This window comes from Helianthus annuus, chromosome 4, assembly GCF_002127325.2.
Source record: "Helianthus annuus cultivar XRQ/B chromosome 4, HanXRQr2.0-SUNRISE, whole genome shotgun sequence".
NCBI classification, from domain to species: domain Eukaryota; kingdom Viridiplantae; phylum Streptophyta; class Magnoliopsida; order Asterales; family Asteraceae; genus Helianthus; species Helianthus annuus.
Genome location: NC_035436.2, coordinates 22,223,122 through 22,236,919, shown reverse-complemented (window position 1 = coordinate 22,236,919; position 13,798 = coordinate 22,223,122). Strand labels below are relative to the sequence as shown.

Here is a 13,798-nt window from a genome sequence, read left to right as displayed (position 1 = left end):
CATTAAGATAAGCATCCTATAACAATTATCGGTATTGTTGTCCACTTAAGCTCAACTTATCAGATGTAATCATGGCGAGGGGATACGTTAAGGTATGATTTATACTTACCGACCGGTGTTCATCCACATCACGACACATTCCCGTATCAAGGTATGCACGAGTGTTCATCTTACCGGTGAGTATACCGATTATCATCTGTTTGACCGTATAAATTGTGAGATACTCACTTATTTTGATTTGAAAAACAAGCCCTATGTGATATAATCACTTATTGATGAGGAACTTGATTTTCGTATGCATGAGGGCACAGGTGCAAGTCCGTGAACAGGTCAGTACTTCCGTACAGCAGAGAGACGAACTTGACACCCGGAAAAATGTGATATTTTATCACTTATTTGATATGGACATGTGATTGTTTATCACTTATTGAGGTCGAATGCAGTATGCAATATGTACACGTATGTATAGTATCATGGAAGATCTAGACTTGCGTCCCCGTTATTTTTCGGTAAAAGATACAACCATGATACCCAGATGATAAGCAGCATAAAGACCGAATATCTCAGAACCTCGGCAATCAATCAAACGAAATTTCGGTACTAAGACCATATGCCAATGAATGGTTCCCACCTGGTCTTCAGTCGATTAAGATTTATATCACCCTGCACACTTTAAAATGATTGTGAGCCTACCGATACATCTTATATAGAGCTGCTTATCGTTTTGCATTTAAGGTTTAAAGAGGTTTGGATAGACCACTGATGTACTATCATTTTCTCTTTTGCTCGCCAGGAAACTCATTTTTGTTTTTCTATTGTTTTTGTGTTTTTGAATTTTTCGATGTTTTTGGATTTTCCGATTTTTGGATTTACTCCCCCTAAAATCAACAAACTAAGATAAATTTAAAAACACAAAGGTATTTACAAAAATGATTTTCCGATGTTGGTTTACTCTTGTGCTTGACCTTAATGCCGTTTACCAAAATTAAGTTTTATCAGAAAAGATTTAACAAATTTTGGAAAAATGAGTTGGCATGTCGGTAAGCGGTGCGAACCATGACAACATTGATGAGTTTCACATTGAAACAATCACGTGTGAGGTGATATCCGAGATCAACGTGTCAGGTCAAAGAGTGCTGTACGAGATAATAACAATTCACAAAGCAGCTAAAATATCGACAAGTATAGGAGAGATTAAGGATTTAAAGGCGTATCCTGCAACTGTTCCGTGCATTGCAAGGAATCTAAGCACTCCCCCAACTTAATATTCACCCGGTGTGGACTTCAAAGTCGAATTTGCAACTACTGAAAAATCTCTTGACAGCAACAAGCTCATAAACCTCCGGGTCCGGCTGGTCTTCCACATTCCACCAGCGAAGGTCTTTGACTTTCTCTTTCAGAAATGGTGTGCGGATGTTCAATCCATGCCAAGGCATCGGCACACATTTCACTTCATTCGTTCCTGAGGACCCGATCAAAACCAGAAAGACCAAATTTTTGGCACGTTCTTCATTTGGTCAAATTTTGCAACTTTATTCAGCCACATTCTCTTTTTCTTTTCTCTCTCTCCATCAAAGGCAACAATTTCTTCTGTCGCCTATCTTGTGCAAGGACATTCCACTATCAACAATCCTAAGACTATCAATAGTTCCTCCTGGAACTTCCTGCACACTCACTCAGAGATTAGTTGGAGAGAGGGACCCAAGCCTTCACAGACTTGGGTCGTCCGTCATCATCGAGAATTGTAACATCCATTTCCCGATGATTCGGAATTGATGTAGCTCCCCCTGAAACAGTTACCGGTTTTGGTATCCAAATCTCTTTTTGTTTTTCATGTTTAACATCCGATTTAACAGATTTTGGTATCCAAATCTCTTTTTGTTTTTCGTGTTTAACATCCGATTTAACAGATTTTGTTTGAATAATCTCCGGTATTAAAAACTTTTCAACTTCTTTTCTTTGTTTCTTTTTCTGTTTCTTTGCTCGTTGTTTAACAAGACGAGGGTCCTGTTTTGGTGAAACAGATCTTTTATGGTAATTGTTACCATGGGGGGCATCAATTTTTGTCTTTCTTTTGGTGAGATATGGACAATTCTTAATGATGTGCCCATACTCACAGCATTCAAAGCATGATCTCCGCTCAACAAACCTCGGAGTATCATAACTGCAATAGCCGGATGATGAACTTCGTGATCTTGAGGTACTTGGTCCTACATCACAACCGTTTGTGTGTTGTGTATAGTTGTTTTGACTGTTTCTTTTCAAAATTTTACTTTGTTTAACAAAATCCTTATTGGATTTGTTTTTGGAAGTATCAATTTTATCAGTCCCTCTTGATTTCACGAGGTTTATCTTCCGAACCTTTTTCTTGTTTTCGCCCTGTTTGCCTTTTCTATTCTCTTGGGCGGCAAGATTTTGTTCACGGGAATCATCAACCTTTGCTTTCAACTTATGAAGATATGGACAATTTCGAATGATATGTCCTATTGTTCCACACTCAAAACAATATCTTCGTTCAACAATCCCCGAAGCATCATGTGCTCGTCTTGACGATGATAATGAACTTTGTGATCCCGAGGTACTGGGTTTTGAACAGTTTGGATCATTTCTTTTCAACACTGTTGCTTGTTTAACAAAATCTAAGTTAGATTTGTTCTCAAAAGTTTCGATTTTGTCCGTTCCCTTAGATTTCACAAAGTTCACATTCTTGTTTTTCTTTTGGGCCTTTTTCTTCTGACCCTGAGTCGATGCTTTTCCTTTAGGTTTGGCATGATTTGGCTGCCTTTTCTCTGTTGGTAATTTCTTATTCCCAAATTGTTTTCGAATTTCGGCCTTTGGAATGGGAGGACACTGTGTAACTGTAACACGTGGTCCTGTCTTTCCCAAAAACTTACTTGTCGAATCTTCAAAGACTTTACTTATTAAAGATTGATTAACATTCTTAATAGGAAAATCTTTGTCAGAGTAGATTTTATCATCACCAACAAGAGTGTACAGCAAATTCACACCCTCCGACTCTTTTGCAGACGAGGACTCGATTGCAACAGTCTTAGCGGGTTTTGCAGGAGGATCACATAGAATGTAATTCTCGAGAGGTATGTCCCCATTTTTGACTTCCGCATCAGACTTTGCTGGGATGGTATCATCAGATTCATCATCAGAAGAATCAGCATCCTCAATGATGACTGGAGGATCCTGATTCAGTTCAGCAGAGGACACACATGCATCTGCTGAAGTATCTGAGTCTGGTGATACATCTTTCTTGTATCCGAGTCCTGCTGCAAACTCCTTTACATCAAGAGGAACAGATTGTTCGAAGAACACTCTATCCTCCTCGTCAGGCATCGCATCATAATTGTGTCTCACAGGTGGTGGACATTTCTTATATCCTATGCATGTGACATCCCGTTTTTCTTTCTGAACGTCAATGATGTGATCCAACACATAGCTAGAGCTCAAATAACTATCTAGCTTAAGTTGGATCGCATCACTTTCGGTTTTCACACAAGCCATTTCTTTTTGCATTGTCTCAAGACGTGAGATATACAAATTAATTTCCGTTTGTTTTCTGGAAACCATTTTAGTCAATTCAGTTTTATCTTTCTTTAACGTCTCAATCATTGACTTAAATTCTTTTTCATGGTTTTCATAAAACATATTGGCTTCTGTGCATTTTGAAAGATCCACGGTCAACTTCTGGTTGTGGATAAATGTCACATCATATTTCTCTTGCAAAGCTTCGTGTTTGCTTTGCAATTCACACCACTTGGCATTCAATGAAACATGTTTGTCTTGCAAGTCAAACAAACTAGCTTGTAAAGCATCATGTTTGCCTTGCAACTCAGACATGTTTGCCTTTAATCTAGCACAATTATCACAATCTACAGCAGTTGGTTCATCAACACATACCTGACTGGAATTACTCTCAGGTGTTGGCCTTTCTGCATCAGAATCAACAATCTCTCTTGATGATTCACATTCAGATCCATCCTCACTTGAACTTGAAGTTGTATCACCTTCCACTGAAGTTGAAACATCTTCACCTGAACTTCTAACATGTTCAGAACTGTCATCATTCCCCGAGGATCCACCCTTGCTGACATCTTTGACAATTTCAGCATACAACGCCGTTTTTGTCTGACTACTGTTCTTGGGATTAAGAAATGACGATTCTACAGTAGAATAATGGTGTTGCACTGCAACTGGGGGTAATGGATTTCCATACATGTCTGTGGTGGGAGCTGGCTTTACAGGAACTAGTTTTGGATTGCCAAAACAATCTGTGATTGTGACGTACTCCGTTTTTAATGGAGCATGTGAAACGGGTCTTGCAAACGAAGTACTGGAAGTTCCAAAATACATATCAGAATTGCATGGCACACTGGATCTTGCAGAAAACGTACTGCTCTCTGCAGTTGACGGATTACCCCATGCTGGATTCATTTTTGATCAGAAAAATGAAAACTATATCAATGTCTCAAAGGATAATAGCCACCCGAAAGATCACACAGCCGAAGGATCCTGGTCGAAAGATCTGAAATCACAGAAAATTGTTAACAATAAACAGATCACAATCGAAAGATATAATCTTGTTCGAAGGATCAACAGTACTCGAAAGATTACTGTTGAGTCTTGAACAATAATTTCGAAAGATTCAAGAACTCGAAGGATTCCCTTTTGAAAGATCCTTATCTTTCGAGTCAATCCCTATCTTTCGGACACTTATCTTTCGAATAGCTACCTTCCGAAGGATCACACTTGTTCGAATGATCAACAGTGTTCGAAGGATCACTGTTGACTTTCGAGCACTGGCTTCGAAAGACTCAAAATCTCGAAAGATTCACACTTGAAAGATCCTTATCTTCCGAGATAAAACAACTATCTTTCGAAAAGATTCCCTGATCGAAAGATATGTTTCGAACTTCGAAGGACTACTCGAAAGATGTTTATCTATCGAGCTGTCACTGATCGAAGGATGGTCTTTCGATGTCGAAGGATATCTTTCGAAGTCGAAGGATATCTTTCGAATGGGCACTGACACACTGACACAGATGTGACGGGTTGGTGAAAAGGTGATGGGTAGGTAAGTCAACTTTCGGCAGAAAGGATGTGCAGGCTGTCCTTTCACCACCAACTTTGAAAGTTTGCCAAAAATGACAACAACACCAGTCACCGGAATTTTGAACCGGAATATAGCCGGAAAATTCAAAATCACTTAAAACAATTTTTCAAGTTACCCAACCCCACTTTAAACACTCCCGGTTAGTTTAGACACGTTTTTACTCAAAGAAAATGCAAGAAACCAAGTAAAAACAGGTGCAAAACCAAGTGTTTCAACACACCAAAACTTGTAAAAACCCGGTTTTAAACAAGGTAAAGAGCCAAGCTCTGATACCACTTGTAGGTCCCTTTTTCGCGGAGGATTACGAACCTAAACCTTGTTATACAAACCTACTAGCGAGTGCGGAATCCAAGCTAGCAAGCAAACCGAGTTAGTAGCAAGTAGAGAAACAAACACACAAAGATTCACCGATTAACACTAGTCGTATTAATGCAATGAGGGTTTCGGTTACAAGCTCAACGTTTACAGAAGTGTTCTATAAACTCTCTAAGTGTGTGAGTGAGTTCTGGGCAGAATGCTCTCTAAGCTTCTATCTCTCGGGTGTGTGAAAATGGCAGAACTTCAGAACTCCAGAACTAACTCACACTCAACACATGCATGGGTATATATACCCAGCTCAGCATGTCTGGTCGAAGGATTCGACAGATGGTCCGAAGGATCATCTGTCGACCACATGTTACACGAAAGATCAGCATGGACCTCGAAGGATCATCCTTCGAGGTCTAATGGTCGAACCATGGTCGAACCATATCTTTCGATCACCTCGAAGGATCAGGTGTATCCTTCGAGGCTATCCTTCGATCTGAACATCTTTCAAATGTTGTCCAAGTCAAACCGGAGGATGGTTGACTTGGTCAACTTACAATACAAATCAGGACATCGTTTATATCAGACCGAATACAGACAAAGTACAGACACAAGTGCACCAACAAGGTCTAATGGTCGAACCATGGTCGAACCATATCTTTCGATCACCTCGAAGGATCAGGTGTATCCTTCGAGGCTATCCTTCGATCAGAACATCTTTCAAATGTTGTCCAAGTCAAACCGGAGGATGGTTGACTTGGTCAACTTACAGACTACTAAGGACATCGTTTACATACAGACCCAATACAGACAAAGTACAGACACAAGTGCACCAACAGCACATACGTATATAACAAAGAGGGTGGATGTGGCGGTTGGGATTTAGCATGGGCCAAGAACTTGGGCACAAATAAAAGGAAACTTGGGCTGTGAGAATCTTTGGGGTGTGGGCTGCTCCACAAAACACAAAAGAGAAGGAGTGGAATTACGTGGAATGTTGGCAGCTTATAGATGCAACATGAAATAATAGGTGTATTATTATTATTTTATATTTCCTTTACTACTAGTAATAATAAAGTTTAGTGTCAACTTAATTAGTTTGATATATATTAATCAAGTTACGGTACGGGTCTCATAGGTATCGGGTTACGCGAGTTGTGCCATGGTTCAGATGGTTTGGGCCGGTTCAACGTGATACAGATAAAATGTAATTATTTCATCAATTAGCAACACGTAGGTTTTAATAAAAAAAATGAAACGAACGAGTTTTTATCTCAAAGTTACGGGTTGTCACATCATCCCCAAGTTGAAAGAAATTTCGTCCCGAAATTTAGCACGTAGTCACTGAGGAAGCTAGTTAGGTTGCGTGGTTTCTTGGTTTTTCTTGGGGTGTTACATCATCCCCCTGTTGGTTTGGAATTTCGTCCCGAAATTCCGCAGTAGCTTTAGCCTCAGTAGTGGTTACACTGTTTCCGAACAACTGGGGATACCTGAGTTTCATTTGATCTTCTCGTTCCCAGGTGAACTCCGGGCACGACGGAAGTTCCAACGAACTCGAACTAGAGGCATTGCATCAACCAATAGCCACCGGTTAGTACAAAGGCTAGCGAGAGGTTTACCATAATTAAGGTAACTGTCGTAGAGTCAAAGATGTGACTCTTGTAGTGCAAGGGGAAAAAGAGGTAAGGTTACAACTCAGCACAAGAAATATCCTTAAAACAATAAAATAAGAAAATCCATTCAAATTAACCCATATAAGTCACTACATCGAATATTCGCAAAAGTTTTAATCGCCACGATTGTCTGCATGAAAACAAATGAAAGAAAAATAACTAGATTAACGAGTGAAAGACGAGTCAGTCGTCCACGTCTCCATCCTCGAGGTCACTACCATCATCATCGTCTCCGTCATTATCCGAGACCTCCTCCGGCTCTTCTTTCTCCTCTTCCGGCTCTTCTTCCTCCTCTTCCGGCTCTTCTTCCTCCTCTTCCGCCTCTGGCTCGGGAGGTGCCGGGACTGGGGCTGGCTCGGGTTCAGGTGCGAAGCGGGCTTCCTCCAACTGATGGACCCTCCAATCCATCATACCTAGCCTTTCGGCATGCGAGTTAAGCCTTTCATGATCCACTCGAGCGTCTCTCAGTATCAGATCTTGTACCTCGCGCCCTTTTAGGGCTTCTGCCTTCAAATCAGTAGTTCTCCTATTAAGTTCCTGTATATGCTTCTCCTGAGCTTCCACTCGCCCTCCTAGGGTAGCAACCCTTTTTAGTAATTTCTGATTTTGCTCCATTAAGACTTGGTTTTGTTCTATTAGAATCTGGTTATAATCTCGGAGGGCCTTATTCACAGCAGACTCGGCCTGGGCGCTGAGCGAGTTAACTGGTAGTGCATGCGTAGGTCGGGAGGACGACTCCCCGCCCTGCGCGAGTCTCTTCCTATAAGCCGCACGCGTCTCCACCTGACGCGGGGGTGAGTGAGTAGCAGCGGGTGCCTTCTCTGGCGCCCGGGATTGGTCGAAAGATGCGGACGGTGCAGACATGCCTGTCGAGTTGATGACGCAACGCAAGTTAAACGAAAGAATGCACACTCACAACCTACCAAAAGAGGGTATTGACGTAGAAAGGGAAGAAAAGAATGACAGAAAAGGGTAAGCACACAAGGTTTCAATCAACAGTTGCTATGTTTATCTAAGCATACCATGAGCAAAATTCTATGTAACTAGCAAGTAGGCAATAAAAGCATAAACCATACCACCTAGAATGTTGAGTCTTGCACGTGGAGCGAAGCGTCGTTGTGGATCGTTGAGAGCACTGTTCTGGTTATAGTCTGGTTTTAATAAAACGTTTTCCCATATTAAAACCTAGTTCTCTATAACCAATGGCTCTGATACCAATCTGTCACACCCCCAAAATCCACACGCGGCGTACCACCGCTTGGAGGCGTGACATGACCAGGATCTAGCCATCAATCATATTGAACATAGTGAATAATACTTTAAGTAGTTTGCAAAACTCAATTCAATACAATTGATGTTCAAACCAAACTTTGATTAAGTAGCGGAAACATAATATGAAAACCCAAAATAATGTTCAAGTGTTTAGAATAACATCCACGATCCTTATCCCACAACGACTGTGCCTCCCGTGCAAGCTCCATATGTACCTAAGGTCCTGCAAGGCATGCAGCAGAGAGTCAACAACTAGTTGAGCGAGTTCACAGTAAACAATTCTGTAATAGTATTAGTAAAGTAAGCCTTGTGTTCGTTCGTTAAGTCATGTATCATATTAGTTCGTATCGCGGCCCTCTAGGCATGTATGCGAAGATTAGGGGAAAGTTTCCCAAGTATCCTAGACTATGTATATTTGTATCGCGGCCACCCTGGCATGTGTGCGAAGTTTTAGTATATAGTTCGCGACCTTTCCCAGGCATGTGTGCGAAGACCAGTCATAATATCACTGCCAACCCTGGCGTGTGTGCGAAGATCAGTTCAATTGGTATACTAGTCTAGCCGTATCTTATGATTTACCATCCTCACCCTGAGGACCATATCATTAGGTTCCATTAACTAAGTTTGCACGAATAAATCATACAATCCCATTCCCACCCTGGGAATCCCATGCCTTGTAGAAAGTGTGAACTCACCTTGGTTTGCTCGGTTAGATTAAATGCTCGTTAAATAGTTGATCAGTCAAATCCTATCGTGGTTACCAAGGACAGTCAGTTTCGTGAACACACAATACATATGTACTTGCATTTACTACACAGATTGCAACAAGTAGCACGTATATTATTACGCAGATCATAGCAAGCGATTGGGTCTAAAAGCAATGCAAATTCACATCACACCATATCACAAGTGGTTCAGTTTACATTCAAGTGTGCAGGCTAATTATGACAAGCATTCATGTATCGTAATTTAACCAGCTAAAGTGTGCGACCCATTAACCTCACAACCCAGTTCATTATGGCTGACCCACCGACAATTAACCCAAACAGCCCAATTGGCCACTCGCTATTGGGCCATTCCATATTTAACCCAACCCACACCTAAGTATCAAAACATACTGACCAAAGCCCTTTAACCATATTGATCGGCCCACACCTATTTAACAACATTATCATCACAGGTTCTTATAGATCAATACCCTATTGCCCAACCCTATTATCAAGCAAATAGTTAACACATGTATGTATACTTAGACACCCATCGAATGAATGATCATAACATCATCTAGCGTCATTCTAATCATACCAGGGTACAACATCATCATTCATGTATAATTCATTAAATTAAAATTACGTATTAACAAGATCATCACATAAAGATTATTATAAGCATCAATCATTATACCTATACCACACATAAACCATATCACATAAATAGAAAAGTCACCAAGACAGATCAATTATCATCACAGTTATCATGAACCGTCACCAGCATGCCCTCCTAATTCTGTTTACGCAATATTCGAGCAACAATGCTAATGGTTTTATTCAAAATAAATCACCAGTTCTAACATGCACACATGATCCCTAAGTCATCGATAATATCCAGCATGTTCATATCTCTAACCTTTATCCTTAACACGCATCACTGAGTTGTACATTGGGCATGCTTGATTGTACCCACCATGAAAATACAGGAGCAAGCTTTCAATGGTTAACACCCATACCCCAGCCATGAAGTATACTTCATTCAAGCATAAATTTTTAGGAGTCTTTACCACTCTTATTATAAAAAAAATGATAAAACATCACCACGTTCATTTATTTCTCAGTTAGTCGATTTGGATAATCACGTATACGAATATCAAGTATCAGATACGGGTTCATCCAGGGAGTATTTTCGTTGGTAACAGGTTCCGACTAAAAAGTTTCGGACCCTATTTACTATCTAATGATTTCATAGGTCGGATTCACATAACAGTTTCGTGGTTCCCATGTTATCATTCATATTCACAACAAGTTCACATAATAGTTTCATGTAATCACATAATCGCAGGCATCAAACAAAGTTAAGGTCGGTCAGACCGTAACCGAGACAACACGTTCATAAAACAAAGTAACGAGATATGCGGGGCTTACCGGCGATCGGTGACGGAGGAGTGGTGATGTGCTACGGTTGCCGAGGGAGAGAGAGGGAGGAGAGGTGACTGCCGTAAAGTTGGGAGGGCGGTTAGGGTTGGATATTTTTCTTTGGTTGGAATATCTATCAATAGACATGCACATACGTATATAACAAAGAGGGTGGATGTGGCGGTTGGGATTTAGCATGGGCCAAGAACTTGGGCACAAATAAAAGGAAACTTGGGCTGTGAGAATCTTTGGGGTGTGGGCTGCTCCACAAAACACAAAAGAGAAGGAGTGGAATTACGTGGAATGTTGGCAGCTTATAGATGCAACATGAAATAATAGGTGTATTATTATTATTTTATATTTCCTTTACTACTAGTAATAATAAAGTTTAGTGTCAACTTAATTAGTTTGATATATATTAATCAAGTTACGGTACGGGTCTCATAGGTATCGGGTTACACGAGTTGTGCCATGGTTCAGATGGTTTGGGCTGGTTCAACGTGATACAGATAAAATGTAATTATTTCATCAATTAGCAACACGTAGGTTTTAATAAAAATAAAATGAAACGAACGAGTTTTTATCTCAAAGTTACGGGTTGTCACACAATCTTTAACGAATATGATAATAGGTTAATGAATTATTACTCATATTTTGTTCCTACGGCTTCTAACTTACCCAACATGATGCTCATACCTCATACAAAAAAAAAAAAAGATAAAAAAGAAAGTTCTAGCCCAAGAATTGGGTTACATATACCATAGCGACAACCTATAGGACATCGACAAAGAAGAAAAGTTTGTAATTTTACCAATGGAAAGGGCATACTGAATCTATTAGTTGATGTTAAATGGTTGACTATATGTACATGTATACCAAACTGGTATAATTTTTTACCTTGTATCTTGCAGCTTCATTCACATAAGCAGTGGCGGAGCTAGACCTTAAAACCAGGGGTATCCCAAAAAAATTTTTACGGTGTATTCATACAATAATAAAAAACGATAATAAGTACAATAATAAAAAAAATAATACCTAATAGATTTGCCCTCTTCTTTTTCTCATAGCTTGAAATCGTTCCATCACGTCATCGTCTTTTACTTTATCAAAAGTTTCTTTTTCGATCGCACAAACCAAAGCATTGTTCAAATATTCCGGGCCCATTCGATTGCGTAAATCCGTCTTGACAAGCTTCATTTTAGAAAAACATCTTTCAACAGTTGCGGTTGCAACCGGTAAAAACAAAGCTAGCTTCACTACCCGATAAACCAAAGGACAAGAACTATGTGTTCCGGTTTCCACCATAAGAGTAGCAAGATCACTTATTCCATTTAAGTTAGCAAATCTAACATCATCGCTTATAGTGTAACGAAATGACTCAATATCACCCAAAAGAGTCCCTAATTCTTTCGTAGTAAAATCATTCGGGTACATCTCAGCAAACGCCAATATCTTCGATGGGTCAAACTTAGAAAACCCGTTACAAGGATTTAAACCCGACATATTTTTTATCAAACTAGTTGTTACCTCACTAAATCGATTTCCTAATTCTTGAAGTTGCATATCCAAAACCTCATTAAAAATGTCAACTTCAAAATGATGTAGATTTGTAATGACATTCTTTCGGTTTCTTGGATTACCATAACTTTCTGTCATGTCTACCATCGTAATATTGTTTTTTTCACAAAAGGAAGTAACTTTCTCCAACATCGACTCAAACCCATTTTCTCTTAAAGCATTTAATGCTCGTTTTGTTCCATTTATCAAGTTGGCCGCTTCTAATAAATCCTTACCTTTTTGTTGGAGATGTTTTGAGAGAGCATTTGTGTAGCTTAAAACATCTCCCATTAAGTGCATATAAAAAACAAACTCAAGTTTTTTAAAGTATGATAGAATACCTTTTGCATTTGTTCGTTGTTGACTACAATCTCCATCTTCTTTAACATATTGAAGTACCGTAACAACTTCCGGAAACAACCTAAGCAAACTGATGATTGTTCTATGATGTGAACCCCATCGTGTATCACCGGATCGTGCTAGGGAAACCTCTTGGTTTAATCCTTTTCCCGTCTTAATCTCACCTTCAAGTATTTCTTTTTCCACTCTCGCTTTTTTTGTCTCCCTTATCATATCTTTCCATTTGCAAGAAGCAGAAACTGTAGTAACAACCATGGAAAGGTATTCGTAGAAAGTTTTAACACCGGGATGTTTTTTTGCGACCGCCACAATCACCAACTGAAGTTGATGAGCAAAACAATGGATGTAATATGCTGACGGGTTATCTTTTAGAATCAAAGCTTTTAATCCATTAAATTCTCCCCGTATGTTGCTTGCACCATCATAACCTTGTCCCCTTACCTATTTAAACAAAAAATAACATTAAAGCAAATAATGAGTTTTTAAAGTTTATTTAAAGAATCAATAAAACTAATTACTTACTTGTTTTATGCTCAACTGGTTATTTGCTATTAAAGAATCAATGGCTTCTTTAAGAGTTGAAGAAGCCGTGTCTCTCACGTGAACAATTCCAATAAAATTTTCTCTAACAACCCCAAATTTATCAACAAATCTAACAACTACAGCCATCTGTTCCTTCATAGATACGTCACTAGATTCATCAACCAATAACCCAAACACATCATCTTTAATTTCTTCACATATGTTTTTGGTTACTTCCTTCGCAAAACATTCAATAATCTCCTTCTGTATCATTGGCGATGTCAATTTATTGTTCTTTTTTGCTTTCCCCAATGTGTACTTACCAATTTCCGAATGATTGGTACTGATCAGCTTTAAAACCGAAAGAAAAATTCCTTGAGAATTAGATTCTTCCGATTCATCATGGCCACAAAATGGTAAAGAGTTTTCTAAACAGAATCTAGCACTCATAACAGAACCAAGCAATCGATAATAATTTGCAATCTTTTCTTCTTTAGTCGATTTGTTTAAATTCTCATCTATGTGTTCGTCTTGTTTCATCAGATGTGACATTTTTGCGCTGCCTTTAAATGATGGCTATCAACTTTCCCAACATGTTCTGTTAAGGAACTCTTTTTACTCCAATCACAAAAGCCTTTAGAATTAGATGACCATGTATCTCTTCCTCCTTGATTACCAACATCTTCTTTAAACAAGTAACAATATAAACAGAAGGCTTTATCTACTTTAGTACTATACTCTAACCACTTATGATCATTAAACCAAGTAACAACAAAACGCCTTTTTTTCCATAATAGTCTTTGAAAGGAAATTCATGACTACGCGGTTGAAAAGCCCCTTTAACAAGATACGCCCTT

At 39.3% G+C, this 13,798-nt stretch overlaps 2 protein-coding genes across 2 annotated transcripts; both read right to left on the bottom strand.

Annotated features, from left to right (window-relative positions):
* Positions 1 to 7,284: 7,284 nt before the first annotated feature.
* On the bottom strand, positions 7,285 to 7,716 carry LOC110933048 (glutamic acid-rich protein-like). The gene has a single exon (XM_022176290.1). The coding sequence runs from the start codon at positions 7,714 to 7,716 to the stop codon at positions 7,285 to 7,287; it is 432 nt and encodes a 143-aa protein (XP_022031982.1).
* Positions 7,717 to 9,771: 2,055 nt separating this feature from the next.
* LOC110933047 (zinc finger MYM-type protein 1-like) lies at positions 9,772 to 13,493 on the bottom strand. Its single transcript, XM_022176289.1, has 3 exons — positions 12,942 to 13,493; positions 11,763 to 12,860; positions 9,772 to 9,777 (listed from the first exon to the last, which is right to left on the bottom strand). Exons 1-3 carry the CDS (start codon positions 13,491 to 13,493, stop codon positions 9,772 to 9,774), a joined length of 1,656 nt encoding a protein of 551 aa, XP_022031981.1.
* Between the last annotated feature and the right edge of the window lie 305 nt (positions 13,494 to 13,798).